General features: G+C 48.2%; 1 protein-coding gene across 3 annotated transcripts; it reads right to left on the bottom strand.

Moving 5' to 3' along the window:
- Nucleotides 1-4,583: 4,583 nt before the first annotated feature.
- EIF4E2 (eukaryotic translation initiation factor 4E family member 2) lies at nt 4,584-24,814 on the bottom strand. Of its 3 annotated transcripts, none has more exons than XM_068164056.1 (8): nt 24,717-24,814; nt 23,852-23,966; nt 21,774-21,908; nt 19,237-19,341; nt 16,188-16,340; nt 15,963-16,099; nt 9,882-9,974; nt 4,584-5,067 (listed from the first exon to the last, which is right to left on the bottom strand). In XM_068164056.1, the coding sequence occupies exons 1-7, from the start codon at nt 24,734-24,736 to the stop codon at nt 9,920-9,922; spliced, it is 720 nt and encodes a 239-aa protein (XP_068020157.1). In that variant the 5' UTR covers nt 24,737-24,814; the 3' UTR covers nt 4,584-5,067; nt 9,882-9,919. The 3 variants fall into 3 exon arrangements, with proteins under 3 accessions (XP_068020157.1, XP_068020158.1, XP_068020159.1); XM_068164057.1 differs by lacking the exon at nt 9,882-9,974 and adding an exon at nt 7,582-7,660; XM_068164058.1 differs by lacking the exon at nt 9,882-9,974.
- Nucleotides 24,815-26,432: the final 1,618 nt, after the last annotated feature.

Here is a 26,432-nt window from a genome sequence, read left to right as displayed (position 1 = left end):
GCCCTCAAAGTTGCTGAGAGGCAAGTGGGAACCAGAGCAGAGTCAGGCATCCGATGTGCTGTGAACCAGTGCTGGCAGCAAGAGCCACATTATCTCTCAGCAAATTCCCAGGTTCTAGCCCAAGGCAAGAGGGACCCTGGCATCCCTTGCCATAGCAATGCTGGCAACACAGCAGGAATCATGGATACAGCTCCCCCCTCCTGGGCGGCAATGGAGGTAGGGATGGGATGCCTCATCTCCATCTAATCCCTCCCTCAGTTTATGTCCCAGCCATGGCTCTTAGGGGCAGTGGAATTGCTGTCCCTGCTCCCTAGCAAGCAGCTTGGGGTGGGAAGCCTGTGGGCCACAAGGCACCCAGACACCCTCAGGCATGGATGTCCCCAGCATTACTACATGATTCCTCCCTTGCCAGCCCTCCTTGCTCCACAGAATCATCTCTGTCAAGCACGGCCCCTTCCCCCATTCCAGCGATGCTGCATTCCCCCTGTGCCCCTCACTGACCTCTGGGGCCCCCATGGCTTTGTCCCTGCTGGTGGGGGAGATGCAGGAGGTCAGCCTAGGAATGGGAGTGGGCAGCATCTGCTCCTCTGTGGTCTAGCTCACACCACCTGCGCCGAGCTTCAGGATGTGTTGCGTCTCCACCAACCTCACTGCCCCAGCACCAGCTGCTGCTACTGCTGCTGTGAGAAAAACAGCTGGTTACTGCCCACAAGGGGCTCCTGGCACTGCCAGCCAGAGGTGAGGGCAGTGTAGGAATGGATGGAGGCAAACATACAGCAGCTGAGACTACACTCACTGAGACTACTAGGTGGGGTGGGAGTGGCTGGAGAGCTCCCAAACGGTGAGGGACCGGGGGGTGCTGTTCGACAGCCACCTGAATATGAGCCAGCAGTGTGCCCAGGTGGCCAGGAGGGCCAATGGCATCCTGGCCTGCATTAGGAATAGTGTGGCCAGCAGGAGCAGGGAAGTCATTGTGCCCCTGTACTCTGCATTGGTTAGGCTGCACATTGAGTACTGTGTCCAGTTCTGGGCCCCTCAGTTTAAGAAGGACATCGAAACACTTGAGCGTGTCCAGAGAAGGGCAACAAGGCCGGGGAGAGGCCTTGAACACAAGCCCTATGAGGGGAGGCTGAGGGAGCTGGGATTGTTTAGCCTGGAGAAGAGGAGGCTCAGGGGTGACCTCATTGCCCTCTACAACTACCTGAAAGGGGATTGTAGCCAGGAGGGGGTTGGTCTCTTCTCCCAGGCAACCAGCACCAGAACAAGGGGACACAGTCTCAAGCTGCACCAGGGGAGGTTTAGACTCAAGGTGAGGAGAAAGTTCTTCACCAAGCGAGTCATTCGGCATTGGAATAGGCTGCCCAGGGAGGTGGTGGAGTCGCCGTCCCTGGAGGCGTTCAAGAGGAGATTGGACGTGGCACTTGGTGCCATGGTCTAGTCATGGGGTCTGTGTTGATAGGTTGGACTCGATGATCCTCGAGGTCTCTTCCAACCTTAGTTATACTGTGATACACCTCTTGGACGCCTGCAGCCTGATCATGGCCTAGAGCCACCTTCTGGCTGTGCCAGCCTAGCAATGGCTCTCTGCAAGGTGGCTTTTCCTGCCCCACCTCTGGGTGCTGTGTGATGCCCACAACACTGAGACCAGGTGGATCTTGCACTACCAGCTGGCACCTCGAAGCAGGCAGGGATGTCTAGCTGAGCTCAACAAGAACCCAAGTGCCCTGCCTGAGCCCTGCCTCCTGTCCCCCTGTCTAGTTTGCCTCCTAAGGAGGTAGCTCTCTAGCCAGGTGAGGTGACCAGGTCCTGGGGCACCCTATTCCTCCCAGCCACATACCTCTCAACGGTGACAGCTCTATATGGCACTCCTGTCCCCCCTATAGCTACCCCATGGAGATGTCATCAGGGAAAGGGGGCTCTGAGAAGGGTCTTGTGGCTCACCCTACCCAGAGATATCAGGATGCTGAGCAGAGAGGAGTAAGAGAGAAAATGCATTCCCAGCCCAGCCACAGCTCCACATGACCAAGACCCATCATGAAGCACTAAGGTGGGGCAATGCCATTCTCCAAGCATCCCCCAACTGCTCCCCTCCAAAAGTAGGGACTCCCTTCCTTCTCTCTGCAGGCTGGGAAGCAAATTTCCTTCTTAGCTCCAGCTTAGAGACCCTCAACACAATCTATCCTTACTACTCCCTGAGTCCCCTGGCCAAGCACAGTACAGCCATTAGCCCCCACTTGTTCAGGGATGCACAGGGCCCTTAAGCCCACCACAGCCCAGCATTCCCCTAGGAAAGAAGAGCCCCAGTGATGGATGCCAGGGCTCAAAGCTTTGCTGGTTTCCCCAAAGGCCACTGTGCAAGGATCTGAGGAATCTCAAGGCTGGACAGAACATTCAGGAAGAGGAGGGGTGGGGAAGGTCATGACTCACCACAGATGTGGGGTTCCCATGGCTTCAGGTTTGCTTCCTGAATGAGGAGGATCTGAAACTGGTTTTTTTAGAGCATGACAGAGGCTCCTTTTCCCCCCAAAGAAACCCATGGCTGTCTTTTTGCCACTTTTATTAGCTGGATGTAGTAGAGCACAATGCAAAAACCCTGTTCAATAGTCTGGCTCCATCCCACTCCAAGCCATAGGAAGCACCAAACCTTGTGCTTGCACCAATCAAGCACTGTTGTTCTGACCTCAGGAGATGTAACCTTAGAGGACAAACCATGCCTTAGCCAGCTTGTTCCCTTCAAGGCTGACAAAGAGGAACCAGCATCGAGTTCTTCCAAATCTCACAACCACAATGGCAGTGGGAGGAGAACAGCCTCCCAGGGAAGGGCTCTTCCACAGCTCACTTGCAAAGCATATTTAAGGGAGAACACAGCAGGACTGCAGCATTTTCAGATCTAATAGCAAGCCTGCACTGACTGGCACCAGCTTAGACATGGGGCATCAGAGGCAAGAAGTGGGCGAGTACATGAAATAGCAGAGGTGGACGTGACACGCAGCTGGGCACAACAACAGGACTAAAGCCTTAAGTGATGTCATCTGCAAGAAGCTAAATGCACTGTGAATAAAAGGAGCCTGCAGCTAGTATTTCAGCCTTGCCTTGCAAGGCTATTTTTGCTTAGATTGCCAAAATGTAATTACAACTAAATCCCCCCTAACAAACACTGGAGAGCAGCAGGGGAGAGTTGTATTTTAAAAGAATTTTAAGCAGCAGCCGTAATAGTACCTGATTGCAGAGAGGAAAACAAACAGTGCCCAGGAGAGAGCATTTGGCTGAGCTGGGGACAAACCAGTGGCAAGAACAGGACTGGGACTGTGGGGGTCTTGAGAAACAGAGCGATGCCATCACAGCCCAGGGAACTGCCCTGTTCCCTGCCCAGAAAGGAGCCAGCAGACACAAACTGCCTGACCACAGGGAGCAATTAGTTACCACTGTCAGCACACTGTTTGTAGAGGCAGCCCAGGACTGACAACCTCACTGCAGAAAACAACTCTCCAGAAGACTGAATATTTTGACCTGTTTTCTCTGCCAGTCCTGGCCGCTTTCAGTCTAGACTTCAATAATAACACAAGGAATTTGCAGTTGGAGTCATGAGGCTGAAGGTCTCCTGGTCCCAAAGGCTGGTAATTGTCCCAGACACGGGCCACTAGTTCTGCAGTCACAACCAGATTGGCCCAAGCAACCTCTTCTCCTGGGGGACTGTGCAGAGCACGTAGGGGAGGAGATGCGTCCCACGCTTGGCCGCAGCCTCCCCTCCTGGGCCCAAGGCAAAGGCTCTGTTAGAATCAAAAGGCAACTGTGCAATTCCCCAAGGAAAGGGGGGAAAGGCTGAAGCTGTTAATGAGTACAATTAGAGCTGTAGTAAAGCAGAATCAGAGGAGATAATTAGCTATTATTTTCTGTGGCATCTGAATTGTAGCCACAATGCTTTTCCAGGCAACATCCCATCAGTCTGGCCTCACCCTGGGGTACAGGAGACAGGCTCACCTGTAGCCTCTCTTCTGCTCATAGCTTCCTTGCAGGTGTGAGGGACAGTATGGGCCTTCATTCTCTTCTGCTACACCCACTGGAGCTTTAGTTTCCCAGCTGGCCAGACTTACAAACTCCAGCAAAGCCCAGAAGCAGGCAAGGCCATGCATTCAGCCCTTCCTTAGATCCAATACAGTGCAGCACTGCTGGCTCTCCAACAAGCCATAGTCAAGGCAACTAAATGACACCAAACAGCTCTTAATCCTAGTGTAAGGGAAGCTTGCATCCCTCTCCCCAGTAAATGGGGCTGGGTGGAATGTACTGCTACCCAGGGAGTACAGAGAAAGGGCAAAGACTAAGCAAGCACCTCGTTTTTTAAGCAAGATGTTGCATCTCAACTCCCCTGTCCATGTAACTCCACAAATACAGCAAAGTTTGGCCACCACTGGCAGCTGAGGGGCTTTGCTGCTACATGCAGATGAGCAGTTTGGGGGGGAAAGATACTTCATGGAGCTGCGAGAAGCAGGCCTGGGGCCTTACCACAGCCTAGAGAGATAGCATCCCACCAATTTTTAAGACAGAGCCAAAAAAAAAAACCAGAGAAAAGAAAGAGACCGAAAGAAACAAAGAGACCCAATAATTTATTGGCAGAGCTGAAAGGGGGCATTTGTAAACCACAGGGCCAACTCTCCGCTGGGAAGCTCCTCCCAGCTGCAGAGAGATTTGTAATACTGGTATCCCTCAGCAAAAGGCTCTGACACTGAGGCAGAATCCCAGAGGTCCTGCATGCCATGGTAGAGAAAGAGAGGAAAGTGCTGCAAGATGTGGCCCCACGGGCACGCTGCCCATCGAAAGGCTGGCCTCCCACCCCCTGCGAAAACACGTTTGTGTGTGACAAAATCAGCCTCTATGGACGCCGCTGCTGGAGGGCTTCAGATGGATCCTTCCTCCAAGGAGGAGTGCGAGAGAGTGGCCTGTGAGTCCCTTCAGAGGTCAGAGGGCACTGGTGGAGACCTCTCAGTGCTTTCAACACGGGGAGAGGAGCTTAGTGCCAGCTCTTGTTCTCACAATGTGATTTTTGTGTTTCGAAAGCTTGAATTATCCCTGGAAAACAGAGGGGAGAAAGAGGTTAAAGGTGTGCATTCCTTCACATCACAGCACTTCCCCCACTCCACCCACCATGGCTACCATCTCAGTATGACACTCAAATCAATGCTCATTATAACAACATCCTAAGCAGATCTACTTTCTAACTACAGACTTTTCACGCAAGTCAACCTGCTGCTCCAGAGCACTTGGAACATGGGGAGATTCTGGTTCACCCCCATTCATCAGGAAAAGTGTTATCTCCTGTGAGCAAAGCACATGATAAGAGTCTGGAAACCTCCCTGATAGATTCTGGTGTTTAAATAACTTGCATGATCCCTTTTTCCCCCCAGACACTTGCCTTCAGGGATTCTGCATGGAGCACAAACACTCTGTCAGCCCAACCTTCTCCTGCCTGTCCCCCTGTCGTCATGCTGCCAACAAGTTTAGCTTTCTGGTCTCTCCCACCTTAGAATACTATCTGATCTGGAGGGGTGGTTTCCCTCAAATTCAACTCAAGAAGAGTTTCTTCACCAGCTTTTACTCACATGAGTACAGTCAAGTGAGTTGCAGAGGCTACTGACAAAGAAAGGACTATTGCTGGTCCACCACCTTCATTTGCAGAGTCTTGCAGCACACGATGGCAGCTGAAGATAGGGCTGGGTACAGAAGCCTGTGTTGATGCTTACTGCCAGCCTGTGAGCAGCAGCAAAGGCAAGGCCTGTTTATACATTAACAGAAAGGTGGTCTGTCTTTCTAAGCTCCAATGGAAATTAATGAGATTATAATTACTTTGAGAGGATAGGTTTGGCAGCTCTTCCCATAACAGGGACAGGGAAGTAAGCTGTCCAAACCAAACACCGAGGGTTGCACCAGCACATATCACACCAAATTGGCAGAGCTGTGATGAAGAGCAAAGGCAGCAGCTTCAGAAGTAAGGTGCTGCACAACTGTAAAATCCTGCTTCAACTCCTGAGCTAACGCTGTGTGCTGCTAAGGGCTGCACGGCAGCTGTAACATCACAGTCGGGGCATGCTGAAATACCTCCAGGAGGAGGGCTGGAGGAGCAGAAGGAAGTAAACAACACTCTTTAGAGAGTTAAGCAAGTTATTCTGCTATGGCATGACAGCAAAAACCATGCTGGAGGCCATCTGCAGAAGACTGGGGCTCACCTTTGTGCTTGCCAGCAAAGCAGGCTGTGCTGCCACTTAGGAACATGATTCAGGATTCATTAACTGAATTATGGTTAATTTGCAACAATGGTTTGGTTTTCTATCCCACACTGTATTTTCACCCATAGCATCTACCTCAGGAAGACAGCACACTTTGGTTAGCTCTTTCTCAGACAGGTTTCTACACTTCCTCTTCTGCTTTACCTGGGGTGCCCCAGGCCCTCTGCTCAGCACAGGCAGCCCAATACAAGTGAGAGCTAAAAATCAACTCTGTCACTGTTTTCCTGTACACTTGGCACACTGATTGCCTTTTGAAACTGGTATTTCATGAAGCAAGCTGGTTTCCCCTCCTGGTAGGTCACTTGAATGTCATCTAACCACAACACTACTAGGTGCCTGTGTAATGTTTTGTAAACCCTGATCCTCACAAAAGCAAAAGCTGTGAGGAAAGATGGGTATTATTTTCATAACAAGCTCTGAGAATGCTGCTTGCCCAAAGCTGTGGAAGGAGGTTTTGGTACCCCCAGTGGCCCCTCAGAACTCAGCTGTGCTGGAGAAGCTACATAGCACACAGAGTGGCACCAGGCACTGTAACACTTCCTCCCAGCGGGTTCTCCTGCTTTGGCATGGGGCAGTGCAGCAATCCTGCTCGGCTACAGCCAAACACTACTCACACTGCCAGGCCTCCTGCTAGCCCTTTGTAAGGATGCACTGGGAAAGTGGGCACTGGAAGGGAAAACCAATGGCCCTGAGCTCACCTTGAATATTTTGTCTGCACATGGTGGGGTTGCCACTACCAGAAGCAGCAGGTGGTTTCGTCTCATTAGCCACAGCACTACTATTTCGAAAGACAGTAGCTACTGTGTGTCCTTCCTGAAGAAGTTTTTATTGACAGACTCATTTATTCTGCTCCAGCCCACTGTCAAGAGCAAAGGCATATATGCCATGCTCCAGGAGCCTCTCTCAGTGTCCATCACATGGATGTGCTTAGCATTCATTTACCACTCCATATCTGCTTACAGTCAATCCTAGGCAACAGACCCAAGCTGAAGACATACCTCTCAGCCTCCTGGGATCAGGTCTGGGATAAAAGTGCCTTGTGCCAAGGAAAGACACATTAGCAAAACAGCACACAGCATCACGAGGGAAAACGCTGCGTGAGTGGAGGCCACAGCGCGTGTGGCAGTCTTCGGTCAAAAGGGAAAAAGAAAGAAAAAGTTCATTTTGACCTTAGGGAGAGATCCAATAGCAGAATGGGCTCACCACCAGGCCAGAGAACAAACATGTCAGCCCGTGGGAAGAGGGTTGGAAGCTGAGAGGTATGCCGTGAAGTCACATAGGAAGAAAGATGAGGCCCTACCCTGTGTGTGACAGAGGGAGGGGGAGCGTTCGATCAGCGGCCACTGCTGTTCACCAGGCCATGAAACTCCTCCCAGGCCCTGGCAAGCCAGAGGGAAGAAAAAAAAAAAAAAAAAAAAAAAAGAAAAAAAGAAAAGGGAAAAAAAAAAATAAAAATGAAACAAGCCCCCAAAAGAACCAGCACTTCAGATCAAAGGCTTCTTAACTTTCAACGAGAGCAGAAACATTCAATGGCGTTTGAAAGGCACTCGTCTTCAGAGAGCAAGGCAATATTCTCTGATAGCCCTAGTGGATAGAAGCATCCTCAAAACCCAGCCAAACATCTGACAGCGCGAGGCAGCTCCAACCTTCTGCACAGACAAGCAGCGTTCCCCCCTGGCTGCTGGTGACACAGCCACATGAACACCCTTCAGAGGCAGGTATGACCTTCCTAAGTCAGGAAATGGAATACCCGTTTCCTATCACTGACACACCGTCCGACGTCACGTCTTTCTGGAGGATTAGCGTGTTCCTTGGCTGCTTAAACTCGGCCCCTCGCCGGCCTCCTGCCTCAACACATGCCTGCCTGTGTGGTAATCCCCCCAAAAGGGGCTGCTCCTAATGCCACACGGCTTAGTTGTCGCAAACCTCTTCGATCAGGCGGCAGAATCCAATTGTTATTAGAAAGCCTCATTTCCTATTGCGAACCTGCATTGCTAATGACAACCCAGTAAAAACATCACAGCTATTTGAAATGAAAATGGTTTCAGATAAGTTAGGAGGGCCAGGCCTAATGCTGCATTCCCTGGTGGAGAATGCTACTGACGGACGAAGCTAGCAGACTGAAAAATTGCTGTCTGATTTACGAAGGCAGAATACTGAAAGCCCTCTCAGGGAATAGATGCCAAGGTTAGTGTTAGCATGACTACTATCTGCTGGGATCAGAGACATCAAAGAACCTCACGGTCCTCCATGCCCAGCAAAACAGCACTGGTGCCTACAGCACATGCCTAGCCATTTACTAAACCCAAAGAGTCCCATGGAGCTGGAGGGACCTTACAGGGAACCCAGGTCAGTCATAAACCCAGACTATGCTGCAGATTTTGTTGCTGGTACTTAGCAGCTACCTCACATCTCATTTCCTGCATTGCCTCATCAGGCCACTGCAAGAGAACAGGGGAATCCAGAAAAAGGAGTCTTGTATTAGTATCTGTGCCAAAAAGACGACCACCAGCCTAGCTCTCACCTCATCCTCACAGAGTCAAAATCACAACCAGCGTCTGCAAAAGTAGCTCACGAGTCACAAGCTCTTGACCCAGCAAAGTCATAGCCCAAATAAACACAGGGTATCCTAGCAGAGTGCCTGTCACATGCACTCTGCAAGACTGCACACCACATTCATTGGGAACCCAGCAAAGGGGGCAGAAGCTAGCTGCTTTTCACTGTGATGTGTAGTTTGGAATTTATGACACTGCCTTGTCAGACAAAAGTACAGAAAATCCCTCTGTTGAAAGTCTGAAGGTGAAATCCTAAAGACCACCGACTTTGGCACCACCAGCACAAACCTGTTGAGTGGCAAAACATTCCAGTTCTTCCCAGTTCAAAAGTGTTTTGACAAAACTTCCAAGAAGAAACCAAATCTCCACAGTCCCCCACAGCACAGGCTCCTGTGAACTACCAAGGTGATCAGCTGGTCTGAGAGAGCCCTGTCTACATCTGGCTAAGTTTTCTCCTTAGTCACCCTCCACCCCCTGTAGGTCAAAATCCTCCTGCTACTGACTAGGATGGACAAGTGAGTAGCAGTTATCCATGGGAGTCACAAAGCTACATGGTATTCTATAGCTGGTCCTCAGACATGAGCCCTTGGAGCCAAAGGAAATGTGAGGGAGAAAGACAGCAAAGGGTGCCACAGATGCAATAGTACAGCACGCAGGGCACAGCTGTGGTGCACTAGTATATAAGCTCAGATCTGCAAATCAGCTTGACCTACAGCACTATGCTGCTCAGAGGAGAGAAACCTGCAAGTGGCTCATTGTAAGCAAGGAGGAAGCACAGAAGTCCCTCAGTGGGAACTTTCCTCCCAAATTTCCCCAGAGACAGCACCCTTCAAGGCCACAAGGCCAGGACGTTTTTCAGGAAGGAAACTGCCCATGTCACCGAGTCAGCACATGGCACCAGACAGTGTGGGGTCCAGAAGAAAGTCAGATGAAAGAGAAACTCTGGATACAAAGCCCTCTTAGCTGCTGAATACAAGTTGGAAAGCTATGCACATCTCCAACCTTGTCAAAAAGTCTCCATATTCATGTCTTCCCTCCAGCTTACCATGTCTTGTATTTCTACCACATTTCCATCACCCATAATCACATCTTCTCTCTCCTCTCCCACAGCTCTCCCCAAACTCGTAACTTCTTTTCTCTGCAGAAGGATCACAAGGACAGATTATTTGTCAACAAAATCGGTAATTTATCACCCCTTTCAAACCAAGGAGTTCCCTGTTCCAACATTCCAATACCATCATGCACATAGTCCTTCAGCTGCCAAGTCCTTCTCACAGAGAAAAAGCTCTTCCAGCCAGGAGTTTTTAAGCCAAGACCCTCATACATATTATAGTACTAATTACTCCAACTATCTGCTGACTTGACTGAAAAAATTCACCAAGCTGTGTCTGTCCTAATGTACCTAAGCTGTGCTAGAAGAGCAAACTGCTCCACATTTGGTACCAAATACAGCTGCCAGTTAATTTTGTCTGGCAGAATCTTTATGACCTGTGACGCGCCAAAGGCACGGTGCCAGAGTCTAAGAGGTTATTTTTATGTATAGACATTTTTAGTACCTTATTGCTATACTGTCTGTGCAGTGATCAGACACTCAGTGAATTGATGCCCAACACTGAGGTTATTCCCATCAAACAGATGGGAAATGGAAACATTAGCAGGCTAAATAAAGCCAGCCAGACCCAAACCATTCCACGGTTCCATGATTCTATGATTTCTGACCCATAACTGTTGTAACTTCCAGCCTTCTCCCCTACTGCCCAAGCAGGGCTTCCCTTATCCTTACCAAGTAAGCTGGGGGGGAAGGGAAAAGGAGCCACTATTGGAGACTCCAGCAAAAAGAGGAAGAGCAGCCACAGCCACTTCAAGGGACTTTCCAAATCACTACCACACGAGCAGCTGTTTTCTCCAACCACCCTCAAATCTTTTAACTCCTAGCAGTTCCTCTTCAGCATTTCCCTGAGCAGTTCTGCCTCCTTATCAGCTCCTTCCCCAGCTGAAAAAGGGGACAGAAAGCTCATGGTGCACGCTATTCTCACAACAGTCACCAAGGGCTGTCCCTTCTACCAGCCTGCCTGCAACCTCCCAGCACAGTGACCACCCACCACACTGCAGGTAGTGTCCAGAGCAGCATAGCCTCTTCCTGGGGTCTCCCCATGTTCTATCAGTGTTGAGATTTGCTCAAAGCAAGTCAAGGACTTTGTGATAGACTTGAAAATGAATAGCTTAAAAAAACCCCAAACACTAAGATATTCTTCTAGCCTGAAACAATTCTAGCACATATCTAAAAGTATCTGTAGCAAAGACAAACAGGGACACCATCATGACCTTGAAATGTACAGATCTGAACTGACCTCCTTGACAAGAAACATGACATAAATAGGTTATAGCCACTTTTTTAGTAAGAGATAGGCCAATAAGGTAAGGAAGCCTTTTACAAAGTCATGGACATTTCTGAATAGGGTATACTGCAGTGATGGAGAACCAATGAAGCCATCATTTCAAAGCCCAAGTCTAGGGAAGGGCTCTTAGGCTTGCAGCACCTAGCAATCACAGAATCATAGAATTGTTAGGGTTGGAAGAGACCTCAAGGATCATCTAGTCCCAACCCCCCTAATATTACTGCAATTGGGGAATGGAGTGACAAATTAATTAAAGCCAGCATTGCAGAGGCTCTGGAGAAGAGGACAAGCTTTTGGATCCAGAACCTCACCATATTCCTCTAGCTTTTATTCCTGCTCTCAGACTTTAAAGAATGAGGGTGAAATAAAATAGCTCTCTAGAGCTGGTTAGACCCAAGGCAACCTGCACTCCACTGACAGTGTGTGTAAGTCCATTTGCAAACCATCTGACTTCAGACAAGGTTAACCCTGCCCACACCAATTAAATTACAGTCAAAGACAATGCAACTAAGCAGCACTGAGGAGTTCTCCTATGGTCTAGGAAATTAGCAAGCAAACAGAAACTGTAATGAGTTACAGAATTAGCTGAACTCTGATGTAACCCCGAGGGAGGCCTCACAAGGGCTCCAACACCAGCTTACTGCCTCAGACACTGATCTTGCCCAACATCCACCACTTACACAGAGATTTCTGTTCTTCATTCTTCACTTTTTTTGTCCCCAGAAACTTGACCCTGTGGTCTTCTTATAGTGCATACCCTCACTCCCTCCATGAGGTATCTGTTCCTTTCCCACCTACAACATAGTCTGAGGTCATTTCCTCCAACTGCCTGCAGTGAAATGAACCAAGTGCCAGCCCTACTACGATCAACTATTCCTCTCATTTACTCGAGCCATCCCATTAGTTATCAGTGGTGACTTTGAAAGGAAAGGATAGTTTTATAACCCTGCTCAGCTCTCACTGCAGCAGGCACTTACAAATAACTGAAGCTTTGTTTTCAAAAAGAGCAACCTTGCTTTAGAGCTGACAGGACAATTCATAAAGTCACCAAAATATTTCCAGGCCAGCCCGCTCAGCAGCAGCCTGCTGTACGGCCACAGCTCTGGACCTTCCCAGCATATGAAGCAATGTTAATTTAGCTGGGATTGTTGGGTGGTGCTGCAGGTAAGAGCTCCCAGAAGACAGTCATTGACCACACAGTTACCAGCATGGAAAAGAAAGGCTGATGACCCCAGGCAGGGCAAATGTTTATGCAAGACAGCCAAATGCTTCACGCTGCAATGCTCAAAACCCAAACTTTACACCCATCACTCCACCCCTCTCTCAAATGCAGTTTACTCCCTACAGACACCTGAATATATTTGGGGGCTTCACTGAGGCATGAGCAGGCTGTGACTGGCAACACTTAGCTTTCAAAAAAAAAAAATCCAGTGCACCTCCTAAGGCAACAAAACTAAGAGGCTGGTTGTCTCAGTTCCAAACCACAAGGAGTGGCACTGTTCATAACCCACTGGTCACTGCTGGACCGTGCCACCTCCAAGAGTAACAGCACTGATGAACAGAACCTATCAAGTGGTTCACTACATCTGAGTGCACCTCTCAGGGGACAAAGAGAAGCCATTTCTCTCCAGCTACTGAAATGAGGTAGCCCACACAATGTCACACACCACCTTTTCAGGTGCTCAGCACTGCAGCATCTAAGATACTATAAATCCCCTGGAATTAAGCGAAGTCCCAGAGACTGTTCTAGCTCTTCTAGCAAGATTGGAAATTAATACAGACTAGGCTGACCCTTCCACTCCCTGGGATTTAGGCAGCTTGTCAATATCACAAGCAAGAGAAAGGACAAACACAGGAAAATTGCAATGAGAGATCTGCTTATCTAGCTAAATGCGCAAGCCCTGCCACTGAGAGCAGGAAGGACAGAATGCAGAATAGCTCCTTGGAATCGCTGTGAAGCAACAGATACTCTTCACATGCAGCTTGGCAGCACTACCACTTTCTGAAACAAAAGGGAGCTGCAGCCTCACTGACAACTCATGAAAAATGGTATCTAAAATTGAGTTAATACGAAATGCATCATCACAAAAGGAATATATAAAACCTGAAACACAGGGCTCAGGTTCCAGAGCGAGGGCCATGCTAGCAATTTCTACAGAAGCATTCATTTACAGTGTGTCAAAAGCTAATCCAGGTCAATTCACTACCTAAAAGTCAAGGTTTTGAGAAACGCCCGTTCTTTTCTTGCTAGGCATGCTCCCTTCCCTGAAGCACAATCAATGCCAATCAAACACTGCACATGAGCAGAGCTCTAGTGGAGAGATGCAGCCCATACAAATGAAAAATGCTGCGAGCCCCCCTAGAAAGGCAGCCCTGACAAAGCCTACAGCATGGCTCTTCCATTAGAGCCTTTCATAAAACACAGCCAGAGCGCGAATGCAGAGTGCTGCTGGAAAGCCCTCCCCGGCCATCAATCACATGGTGCACGCGCAGCATAAGTGGAGTTTATTCATGACGGACACTATTTCAACAGGGCTTGATAGATGGCTGAGGAAAAGGAGCCAGGCTTTATGGAGGATAGAACTGGCTACACAAGAGATTCTTCATTAGTGAGAGAACCTTAATGATATGAAGCATAGCCAAGAAGAGTCAGACTGAAAGCTGGGGCTGTCCTGATCTTCTCTGTCAAGGAAACAGGCACTGTCGCCTCTCTGCAGCTGCTGTCCCTTGCTGCCCGCTGGTACCAGGCGAAGGAGGCACAAGAAGCCACCACATCACCACACAGAAACTCCACTGACAAGCAGTCCTGCACTGAATTTACACCAACAGAAGACTGCTCAAGAGGCGATGGAAAAAACCAGCTCTTGTGGTCCTCTGCATGGTGGAAGGTTAATTGCTTAGGTCTATCTCACTAGGACACCAATCCAACCCCTGACTATCCCTCTTCTCCTGCTCACAGAAGAGTAAGTGGGAGACAAGCCAGAGGGCTGGCTGTAAACTGAACTACTAAATTTGATCCCCCACACACCTGTTACTCTTGGACAAGCTTATTTTGCACCACGCGTCAGCAGTACAAATGAAACTTTGATACTATGGGCAGCACGTATGGCACATTACACTCTGCAAGGAAATGAGACCACAATCAGTCCTGCCAGAGCAAAGACAGTTGCAAACGCTGCTATAGCAGCATTCTCTGTGCTAGGAAGTGCTGGTGGTGATAGCTTATAAGGAAAAGGTCACATCATTTCCATTCTAACCTCGCTATACAAACCACCACTGCTTAGGATAGGTGGCTCAGTAAACAGCTTTGCCTGGCAGAGACAGAGAAGCCAACCACCACCCTGCTCCCATCATGAAGCCATATCACCACAGCCAGATACTGCTGAAGAGGAGTAGAATACCCTGTTGTGCTCACTGGAGCACTTTGCTGTCTCCTAATGTGGACAGAGTCGATAGTGCCCTCTCCCGGCAAAAAATGCATGAGAAATGTTACCGGCAAGACCACGAATACCAGGTTTCAACAGGGGAAGTGGCAACTTGCAAAAACCAAAGCTGCCTGGAAAAGATTCAGCTTAATAAAAGTAGTAATTTCTCCTTCCCTTCTCTTTCCCAGGCACACAGAAGGAAAAGCCACATGGAACACTGGATGCCTACAGGCAGTTTAAATGAGACTTTTGTATTACTGCTAGTGACCCACACTTAAAATTTGCCACAACTGGAAGCTAGCTGTATCTTACCAAACTGTTTGACAGCACACTGCTGACAGGGTGATTATGTGGAAAGAACAAGCTAGCATAATGAAAGGAAGTCATGAAAGGTACTTGCACCCTGATTATGGGCTAGATTAGAAATCTCACTGCTCCATCCATGCCATATTAATTTGTTTCACTTCTTTTTCCAGGGATACCTTTTCAAGTGTTAATTTAACCAATATGACCTAATCAGCGTATTGGGTTAGAACATGCTTAAGAACGAAAGAAAGGAAAAAAATGTACATTATTAACCTCCAACTAATACCTACATAGGCAATTTTTTGTCACTTTGAGGGAAATAAAAATCACCATGAGTGGCCTGGCATGGTAAGCTGTAATAGGTTTATCTAAAAATACAAGCTGTCCTCTCTGTGTACCGTGATCTTCCAGTCTTGTTAAAGGGCCTCTGTCACCAGGGCCTGGAAGACTTAATATACGACGTTTATTATGATTAGAAATCATTTGTACAGCACTGTAAATTCACACAGCACTTTCCCAAGACCATCCATAAGTCTAATGGCACTATAAATCCCTGTTAGCTTCCGCACTTTATTCCCTAGAATCTCTGTTTATTCAAATGATCTTGTCCTGCCTCCACGGCAATCTCCTCTTTGAACAGAGATCAAGCCAGAGTCCCACATCGGGCTGCCCATCTCCCAAGCAACAAGCTGGGTGCACCACTAAAACAAAAAACAAACCGAACAACCCTGGACCATAACACTGAAAAGAAAGAAAAACAACTAAAAGAACAAGAGAAGGTTTAGCTATTAGAACCAAAAGTCCCTAACAGCAGCACAAAAGCAACGCAGGTGTTTGGCTTTCCAAGCGCGCCGCAGCGAGCGCTGCTGTTTGTGCGCGGGTTTGCAGCGAAGCCCTAACACACGTGAGCATTTCGTCCAGCTCCTGTGGTCTGCATTAAACTGCTCAAGCACGCATGCAACCAGCAGCAGGCCCTCCCCCTGCCACCACACGTACTTGATGCTATCAGTGTGTGTTTTATATTCCATGATGGTGTTGGGAGGTAGGTTGAGCACTCTTCGTAACGTATCGCGTATCCGGGCTGTCGTGGCCTGGTCGCTGGCTGTCTTGTTCCATATGGAGATAATATCCTCCTACAGAACAGCACGTGAGGGGTAAGCAGATGGCACTTTTTGTAGCCCTGCCAAAGGGAAGTACAAGCCAGCTCTCAGAAGCACTTACCTGGAACCGGACAGAGACGACTGCCCCACAGATTTCTTCCCCCACCATGAACTGTTCTCCCAGCATTGCCAGAATGAGGTTCTCCCAGCAGCGCGACGCTAAGCCCTTTCGCAGGCGGATAATCCATTTACCACCATTTTTGTTGGCATCATCCTAGCAAGAGGGGCGAGAAATTGATTTGTTTTCTTCTGGCTGGTTTTCTGCTTTCCCCAAGACAGCAGAGCCACAGACAGGAGCAGATATCGATCGGGTGGGGCAAGGGACAGAGAGGAGGTATTTTCGAGCAAAAGCATTTCACTTCTCCCTCACACAAGCAGAGCCAGAGGTACAGCACTTACTTTGAATACAAAGTATTTGAAACAGTGACTCTCAGCGTTCCAGATGAAGCTCTATGCACTGAAGACTCGAGCTCTAATGCTTTGATCCCACTAGCACAGACTACCAGCAGCCTACCAATCTGCACACAGAACCAAAGGTAAGGACCCTAAAACTGTTCCTAAACCTGAGCCCGATTCCCCCTTTGTCTAATCATCTGTAGGTCTGCTTGGAAAACAGGAAAAATCCCTCATCACAGAACATGAAAGGCAGGGAAAGAGTTGGCAAAGTGGTATTTAAAAGCAGGTGATAAGCTGATAAATGCTTCCACATTTCCAAGGTCACAAGTTGTGTTAACTCAGAAAGAACCAGTCCGTTCTGAGAATCACTGACATTATCACATGTCATACAGCAGAGTGTTTGATCCAGGCTGCTGTGACCCAGGGAAATAACCAACAATGAGGGGAGAGAGTAAGGAGAAAAAAAAAATGTAATAATGTATGCCAAGCACCCAGTCTGTCACCTCAACATTGTGATTCCATATGTTGCACCTGAAAAGGAGCTGAAAACTTCTATAGACTCCCCTGCTTCACAGAACGCACACCTATGTCAAAGAGCAGCTCCTCCTCTGTGCAGAAGGCTGTGGCTTTCTCTTGTACAACACTGTAGCTGGGAAATCTTACAAGGTGAGAAGGGAACAAATTCCATCCAAAGCTGAAGAGAGAGGTAGGAACAAGCCAAAGACGTGGCAGTTAGGAGGGGAAAGGGAAGACAGGTCTAGGACAGAAACAGAGAAGAACAAAGAGTAACTCAGAGGGGACTGCAAAATAAAGGGCATCCCTGGCCAAATCCCCTCTGCCAAGCTGGGACACACTTTAAAGATGCTAGAAAAGGCAGCCCAACCCTTAATGAAACAAAGCTGACTTTACTTTAGCCTTAAAGCTTCTCTAGAGCTCAGATAAAACAAATATTTGTGTGCTCTCAGAGACAGCAAGTGCTAATGAAGGAATCCTGAGCAAACATGGAAGTGCCAGTGGAAGAGCAGCATTCAGATTCCTGAATGGTGTCAGCACTGGACAAACCTCAAAGCAGGACAGCAGCCACACGCACGGTGAAGAATCCAAATCAACATGAGTTCCAGGAATAAGATGCAATCCTGTAAGATGCAAACTACTTGCTGACTAAATGTCCTTGTTTTCCAAGTTGTGAACATCTCATTTTAAGAATTATGCTGTCAAGGGTTCAGCCTTTAAGCAGGGAGCTGAGTTTAACTCCTCAAACTTTCCACAATGACTAATGGGAGTCAGAAGAGAAAATGATATTGCTCAAATTATTTCAAAGGTGGTTTAAGCAGGTTCAAGGCTAAAAAGAGAACAGTGATTGGAGGCAGATGCTGTATTGTATGCTTTATGGTTATTGTTAGTTTTCTTTTAGGTTAAACAAGCTTCGGTTCAGTCAAGCATTTGATTTCCCTTTACCAGAACAATAATGATCTGCAGCCCAGTAAATCACCAGGGAACATTATGCTTAGTGCTTCTGACTGTACCCAGAAAAGGCACACAGATGGATCCAGAAAAAGATACCAGGCAAATACACACACGTGCCTACAAGAACAACAGCAAGTAAGGATTAGTTTGGATGAGAGAAGGAGCACAAAGCCCTGCAATGCAAGCAGAAAGGGGAAGGCCAACAGTAAGATCCCAGGTCCTCTTCTATAAATACAAGAAGGGAATGGGGCCAGAAGTAAAGAAACAAAAGGATTTCTCCACCTCCATCTTAGAATGGCTACAGGGAAATGATTTAAAGAAATTCTGTTATGATTAACTTGTGGTCTCTCTGGCTGACATGTAATCAGAGCAACTCAGCTCACCAGGAGTCCAAAGAGGGTTAAACGTTTTATATGAATTCTATCTGCAGTAACTGGCTGTAAAACACCTTGCTTCAAATAATTGCCAGCTAGGGTCACATATAAATTTCTCAGGACCAAGCAGCCTAATTAGATACTTCAGCACAACACATAAAATCCTCATATTGAGAATGGTCTTGGTCATTGTTGGAAGCGGGCCAGGAACTGCAAGAATGATTTGCTAGGCAAAGAGTATTTTTTCCTTCTTCATCTTTTTAAACATATTTGGATAGGAATGAACAGAAGCAAACCAAGTGCCCTGGAACAAAGAAAAGCAACTGAAGGGCTAAGCTTTCTTTCCATCTCCAGCCCTACATACAGCTGTTGGCTTTTATCAGATGTGCCTTCTCTTCCCTCCTTGTCTGAAAAAGGCAGGTTGGCTCCTTAAAAGATTTGCTGAATTCCACTTACAGAGGTCCAGCCCTTCTAGAGGAAAGCCCCACACTGCTGTCACTGGACAAAGCTATAATAAATGACAAGTGTCTGTATCAGGAGGCACAGAGCTTAGCTGGGGTCCCTCTCTCATTGGGCTGTAGACAATATTGCCCAGAGATCCTCTGGACCCAGATGCAAAGGTAATTCCACAACCTTTGGGAAGTGCATCTAACTACTCCCTGCATCTTCCCTCTCCTCTGCCAGCAAGTCACAGGACTGCTAGGTTACACAGGACAAAGTTCTGAGGACAAGTTTACAGGAAACACAGAAGAAAGAACTGCAACCTAGAGAAGCCTGGAGTGCCATTTAATAACAAGAGTCCCTTTGCTGTAGGAGGTTCCCTCCAGAATACTCTGTGCAAACATTAAGGCAGAAATGAGAGCTCCAACTCACCTCCCACATGGGTTTGATTCCCTCTTTGAAAAGATGGAAGTCACTATGGCCTGTCAGGTCCCCAGGACGTACCATGTGACTGTAAAACCGCCAGAACTGCTCCACCTGCAATGACACAAACCACACAAGGCTGCTCAAACTGCTCACAGCCAAGATTCCTACAGAGACAGGCTGGCCAGACCCCCTTCTTCTCTTCTACTTTCTTGTCATAAGGGCATCAACTAATATATCCAGAAAGCAATGGGAAGATCAGAGCTTGGGTGTCTATTTCTGACTGGCTCCATCATCAGAAGACTTCAAATAATCATCAGGTGCCTCCAAAGGCAGTTGGTGTTTGTCTAAAGAGACCTGTGCTAAGATAACTGTTGCTCTGGAAAACACTTCCAAACAAATCTTGTAAATCCTATTGCCTCAGTTTCAGTCAGTGGATGGCTCAAGGGCATCAGGTATAGCCAAGGCTCTCCACACTACACACATCAGCCCTGCATTTATCACTGCTTCCTGTGATCATGGAGACTGCAGGAGCCTCCAAATGAAACTTGGGTTTTGTTAATTTAATTTTACTCTACCCAGGTTTACGATCCTCAGACACCACTCAGAGCTTTTATTTAAATCCCTCTTACTTCCTTTTCCAATCTGCATTGGTCCATTTGGTCCACACACTTCACTTCGACCAGTTTCCATTCTGGCACCCCTGAATCTACTTCAGACAGTCTGGCCAGAAGGCAAGGGAATTATCTTTTCTAATTCTTAGAAATAACATGTTTATCCTTTGAGATGTCTGGATATGAAAGGACTTTAGGGAGGCTGCACCTCTAAAACAAAACAAGGCACCAAAAGACATTATGCTAATTTACATATTTAAGGAGGACTCTGTTCAGTAAGACAATAGCTATTAAGCAGGTCAGCAGTGAAGCTGCAGGGGTCAGACACTATCCCAAGAACTTCCTCAATGACCATAATGCCTTGATCAGCACTTGGGATTCTGCTCCAATCTCTGACCTCTGCCATCGAAGCAGGAATTTGCTTTTATAGCCAATACAATCATGAACCAAGACTGAGGTGGGGTCAGAAGCAATCTATTTTTGTCGGACACATCTAAATGCAGCCTGGAAATTACCTCGCAGCACCGCGTGGATATGCCCTCTAGTGGTCAGCGCTCAGAAGCTTTTAGAGCCTTCTACTGAAAAGCAAAGAGTTAATCTGAACCCAGACTTGGGCTCAGACAATTCTTTTCTGCAACATGTTCTTCCTCATCCTCAAACAGAATTTGGACCCAAACACCTTATCAGATCTGCTGGCCAGTCTCTCACCATCTTAACCAAACTCTAGCACTTATTCTTTGCAGCAAACAGACATTAGGATGTGTGGAGTTTTTCCTCTAAGGGGCAAGAAATCAACATGAAGGCTACACTGATTTAGCAGACTGAAAAGTTATTGCCAGATCATCAAACAGCAGCCACATTTCCCATTCACTCAACTAGAAGTACTCACTCAGACAGTGGAATAGGACTAGTAACTACCCATGATGATAGGCTTAGAGCTGCTTCTCCCACTCTCATCCTGTGTTGATGCAGTAACACAACCCAGCTGCTTGGCCAGGCATATTTTTCACAGCCTCCAGAAGGGATTAAGGGACATTTTAATAAATTCTCACATGGCAGAAGACAGAGATTTACTGGTGGGCAAAATTAACAGTTGCAAGGTACCCCAGAAAATCTGCACAAGCATTTGCTGGCCTTGAGAATGGTCTTGTAGTGGTGCCTCTGCAACAGAGGCACGTTCTGCTTTTGTATCCTGGGATTTTAAAGATGTTTTTACACTGCTGGTACATTTTACTACAGGAATAAACAACCACAAATGGTGGAAAGGGAAAGAGAGAGCAATTTCCCTCTAAAGGGAGCTGGGGGTACTGGTTGATAGTAGGCTGAACATGAGACAGCAGTGTGCCCAGGTGGCCAAGGTGCCCAGAACCAGACAAAATACTTAAGGTGTGGCCTCACCAGTGCGGAGTACAGGGGCACAATGACTTCCCTGCTCCTGCTGGCTACACTATTCCAGGATGCCAGCTTGGCCACCTGGGCACACAGCTGTGGTAGAAACAGAAGCAGAGAAGGAGCACGGGGAAACATGGGTAGGAGGGAAGTGGGGAGACACGCAACTGTATGGTCTTTACTTCACATCTATGTTGCACCCAGACAAGCTGTTCCTTTCTTCTCTTGCTTACCTCTCAAGCTCTGCTCCAGCTGACAGACCTAAGCTACATGGAAGTTCTTTTAATTTCCTATTATTATTCCAGCTACCATCATTACTGAAGGCACAGATGTCAGGCACAGGGCAGAGGAGAACCACTTAAGAGCTCTCACCTGCTGTAGGTAACTCAAGAACTCAGATATCAGTTATGGCAAATCATTCCCTCTCCTCTGTTCCTGGCTACAAGAGCACAGCCTGCATGTGCATACACCCAGCAGACAGGGAGCAAGCCAGCCACAATGATGGTGCCATGCCCAGGTGACACCAGAGCAGGGTATACTCACGGAGGCAAAGGTGCCGATCTGTTTGATGTTCTGTTCGTAACTCTGCGAGCTGGTTGGCCTCCCGGGTGTCCGTCTGGAGTACCAGAAGGTGTAATTGTACTGCAAGGGGTGCTCTGCCGGCCCTGGGACAACAGCCTGCAGAACAGAAACACCTGCTTACCCCTTGCACACTCCTCCAAACAGGGAATAGGAAAAAATTACATCTACACCAGCAGAGGTCCACGCTCTCCTGCCTTCATGGACTGTAAACCAAACAGCTCATCCTCATCTTCAACAGGCAAATACTATCTCTGCTCAGTGTCTGAAATGGGGTGCATTAAGAGGAGTGTGTCCAGCAGATCAAGTGAGGTTCTCCTCCCCCTCTGCTCTGCCCTTGTGAGACCTCACCTGGAATATTGTGTCCAGTATTGGGCTCCACAGTTCAGGAGGGACAGGATCTACTTGGGAGAGTCCAGCGGAGGGCTGCGAGGATGATTAAGGAACTGAAGCACTGCCCTAAGAGAAGGGGCTGAGAGACCTGGAGCTTTTTAGTCTAGAGAGGACTTGAGAGGGGATTTAATAAATGTTTATACATATCTGAGGGCTGGGTGTCAAGAGGGAAGGGACAGGCTCTTCTCAGTTGCACCCTGTGATAGGACAAGGGGTAATGGATATAAACTACAGCACAGGAGGTTCCACCTCAGCTTGAGGAGCAACTTCTTCACTGTGAGGGTCACAGAGCACTGGAACAGGCTCCCCAGAGGGATTGTGGAGTCTCCTTCTCTGGAGATTTTCAAGACACATCTGGATGCATTCCTGGGTGACCTATGCTAGATTTTATGGTCCTGCTCTGGCAGGGGGGTTGGACTCGATCTCCAGAGGTCCCTTTCAACCCCTAACATCCTGTGATCAGGCTCACAACAGCTGACTGCTTCAAAGAACACAAGGTATTTGCAGAGCAAGGATGACTAAGGAAAAAGAAGTAACTTAAGCTCAGGAGAGCACCACCAAAAAAGCAACCCTTCTAACTATTACAGGCTGTATTACTAAATTTTTTCCTTTAGTATCTGTGCCTGTCTCAAAGGCAAAAAAGACAAGCTAGAAAAGGGCAATGTGAGAGTTGTAACTTTTTCCATTTAAGTTAGAAGAAAAAAAAAAAAAAAGAGGCACTCCTTCATCTGGGAAGAAAACCCATCCCTACTAAACCATGATTCAAAAGCAATTATAACTCTTTGGTGGCACCAACTCTCTTAAGCAACCAACACCCCAGCACTCCGAGAAGATTAGTCTTAGAACCTGTTATGTCACCATGGGCAGAACCCATGGCTAGCAGTGACCAGCCATCGTTTTCCAATTTCCCAAACACCCATTTCTGATTCCAAAGGCTTCTACTGAGCATAAAAGAGGCTAATGGGAGTTAAAACTGACAGAAAACAGCAAACAAAGCAGAAGCAAAACAAAGCAAAAAGCCCTTATCTTGTGTCATGTGACACTGCCACAGGAGTGAGTTACATCCCTACTCTTCTGCCTGTGATACTTCTACAAGGATTGCATTACTTTAGACAGAATAGCTTTCCGAAGCACAAGATTGATAAAAACAACCAACAATGGGCACCAAAGGGGGTTGGATTTGATGATTTCCAGAGGTCCCTTCCAACCCCTAACATCCTGTGATCGAGGATGGATATAGGTCTTCTCAAGAAGGCTATGCTATACACACTTATGAGTTACTTCATGAGTAGCATAAACATAGCCTGGTAAGCCAACTGCAAGCCACTGCTCCCCTGTCAATCAGTCCTTCCTCCACATCCTCTCCCAAGAAAACGTTTTTTGGGGAAAACAAAGCTTTATTTCTAATTTCTGCTCCAAAGCCTGGCAGAGTGTAAACTGCATTTATGAAGGAAGCATTCACCCCTCAGATGACACACCCCCAAGAGCCACATCAGATTATCCAAATGCTAATGTAGCACCCATGTCTTCATTACAACACTAACAGCACATCAAGCACCCACAGCCCACCAAGACTTACTTCCCTCTTGCTTTAACTGAGCACTCTCCCACCACACCTTATCAATGGAATGCAGATGCCAGCACCATACCTTCCTCTTGGTAGTGGTCTGTGGTTTCTCTCGATCGTTTTTTTCCTTCTCACCATCTTTCTGTGTGTTATTTTCCTCATTCTGGTCATGGTCACCACTATCATCATCTTTCAATCTGATAAAGAGTGAAAACAGTGAGTCTTACATTGCACAACTCAGGAGCTTCATACCAAGTTCAAATAGTCTCTGCTTCTCGGCTCAACCCATGCAGTAAAAACTAGCACTACTTTGCATGCCCAGAGGCCATCACAGGCATTTTGGGCACACACTTTTAAGCAGAAGCGAGCGACTAAATGCCTCGTTAAAACAAACTCAAGCAGCTCTGCTCTGTCACAGAAAACCCCAACTACTCGGCAGGGTCCCTAACTGCTCAGGCAGCAGCCATTAAGACCTGTCACTGTAACTTTGCTGACTTCGCTGCTCTTCAGCTCTGCCCTAAGTCGAAGCAGCCCCTCTGATGAGCAGACATCACGACAGCACCCCACACATCTCTCCCCCTGCTCCATTCCCTATGAAGGGTCGGAAAAGATGAGTGAAAAGCGTGGCCAAAAGGTAGCCCGCACCCCACAGCCGGCCCGCCCCACGGCGCTGCACGGCAAGGGACGCCCCGCCACGAACTTGTGCTGCGGGCGCCTTGACCCCACCCCGCGGGACCGAATCCCCTGAGGGCCAGGCTGCAGCACCCGCGCAGGGCCGGGCCGGACTCCGGGGGAAGGAACGGGGCTATGCATGGCCCCATGACTCATCGCGTCGCGTCTGCCCAGCGCTGAGGCGGCGGTGGGAAAGCCGCCGGCAGGAAGCGGGGCCGCGCAGCCCCCCTCAGCGCTGGTGAGAGGAACCGAGGAGAACCGCGCCGCCGACTCACGCGTCGAATTTGTTGTTCATCGTCGCTGCCCGCCGCCACCTCCGTCCACCTCAGCGACTTCCGCCCCGCCGAGTCCGCTCTCCAAAGCCTTCCGCCGCTTCCTCACTTCCCCCCGGCGCCATGAGTAACGTGGAAGGAACGGAGAAAAGGGGACAAAGAACGCTCCCGGTTGCCATTTGGGGTGGGACTCGGGAGAGAAGCTGCCTCTGCGAGACAGCTGCCATCTTGAGTGTGGCGAGCGGGCGGAACCGCCATGTTGAGCGTGGTGCGAGAGGGGGCCGCCGCCGGGGGCGAGAAAGCGCCGTGAGGGGAGGGCTGGCGTCGCGCTGTCACTTCGCACGGCGTGGGCGCGGTGCATGGCGGCGTCGCGGCGGCTTCGAGAGAGAGCCCCGCCGTTTTATTTACAAGTGATCATTTATGTCTGCTAGATACGGTTTTAGGAGTGAAGCAGTCACTCTTTAAGGGGTCTGCCCAACTTACGTTTTGTAGTTAACGGGAGCCCCAGCCCGGCCGCCAGCCCCGCACCTCTTTTCTCCGTTCAGTGTATAGTGAAGGATGGTCTTGTGCAGGTGGGGCTGTGGGGTGTCATGCTCACACAGGCCAGTCGTCTGCGTCCTTCACTTCATTCTGTGCAGGATCTATCGAGATCTAGAGTTCATTACTGTGGCTGCTGCCAACCTACCCGAGACGCAGATAAGGTCCGGGCAAGGGATGAGAAGTGGTGAAAACACTGTGCCAGTGAAAAGCCTGCAATGTCTGCAGTGTTAGTAGGTGACCATGGACTGTTCGTAGAGGGCAGAAGAGAGAATGCCTCTTCCAGCGTCTCCTCACACCTCATGAATGTGTTACCAGGTTATCCCTTGAGCAGAGAATCTTGGAAGTATTTTGCAAACCTCTGACCAATAATTTCTGCTTTCTGTCAGAATTAGTAAATGGATTTCTGACTGCTGTAGTCTGATTCTCCACCAGTCTGTGATGTGGGGAGAGTCAGAGAAAAGTCTGCAGCCTGTAGGTTAGGAGTATTTTCATACACGTCCTCTATAGGGAGGACACCATAGTGCGTCTGAGGGTGTTTATCCATTCAAAGCACAGTAGTGTGATGCTGGTGTTCCTCTTACTATTTGGAAGCACAGCTGTGGGTGTCTCAGCAAGCTCCCTGAAGTCACAGAAGTGTGGCAGAACAGGGAAAAGAGCTCTCCCAAGTCCTATGCTAAATGTCCTTACCACTAGAACTCGTCCCCTGTTGTTTTATGGGCTCAAACCTGAGCTTGTAATCCTAGAAGACATGGAGAATTACTTACAAATTAGAAGTAGCAGTGATAGCTTTAAAAGTCTTAAAGCATGCCCTAGTTTGTTACAGTTACACATAAATAAGATCTTTGTGCTCTGACAATCAGCAAGTTAGGAAAAATACTTCAGGAAGAATGCCTTATAAAAACTGCTGTGGAGACCTGTTTGTAGGTAAACCTAATGTGCTGTTTCCTTTGCTGGCCTCTTAGTTTCCCTTAGCCTGTCAATATTAGTATAAGAGTTCTAATAACTTCCAGGAGCCAGTTCTTGATCAGCAAACAGATTTGCATCCCCTGCCTTCTGAAGGAGCTTTAATCAGCCCTTATATTCCCGCAGGACATTCTACCTTACTGCCGTTCCATTTGATTGAGAATTCTCAAGCACCAGCTAGTCTTAGCTTCTTTCCCTCAAGGAAGTAAAGTTGCA

Source organism: Melanerpes formicivorus, unplaced genomic scaffold (genome assembly GCF_026170545.1).
Source record: "Melanerpes formicivorus ecotype bairdi unplaced genomic scaffold, bMelFor1.0.p_v2 SCAF_76, whole genome shotgun sequence".
In the NCBI taxonomy this organism is placed as follows: Eukaryota; Metazoa; Chordata; class Aves; order Piciformes; family Picidae; genus Melanerpes; species Melanerpes formicivorus.
Note: the sequence above shows the minus strand (reverse complement) of the source record. Positions and strands in the feature narration are given on the sequence as shown.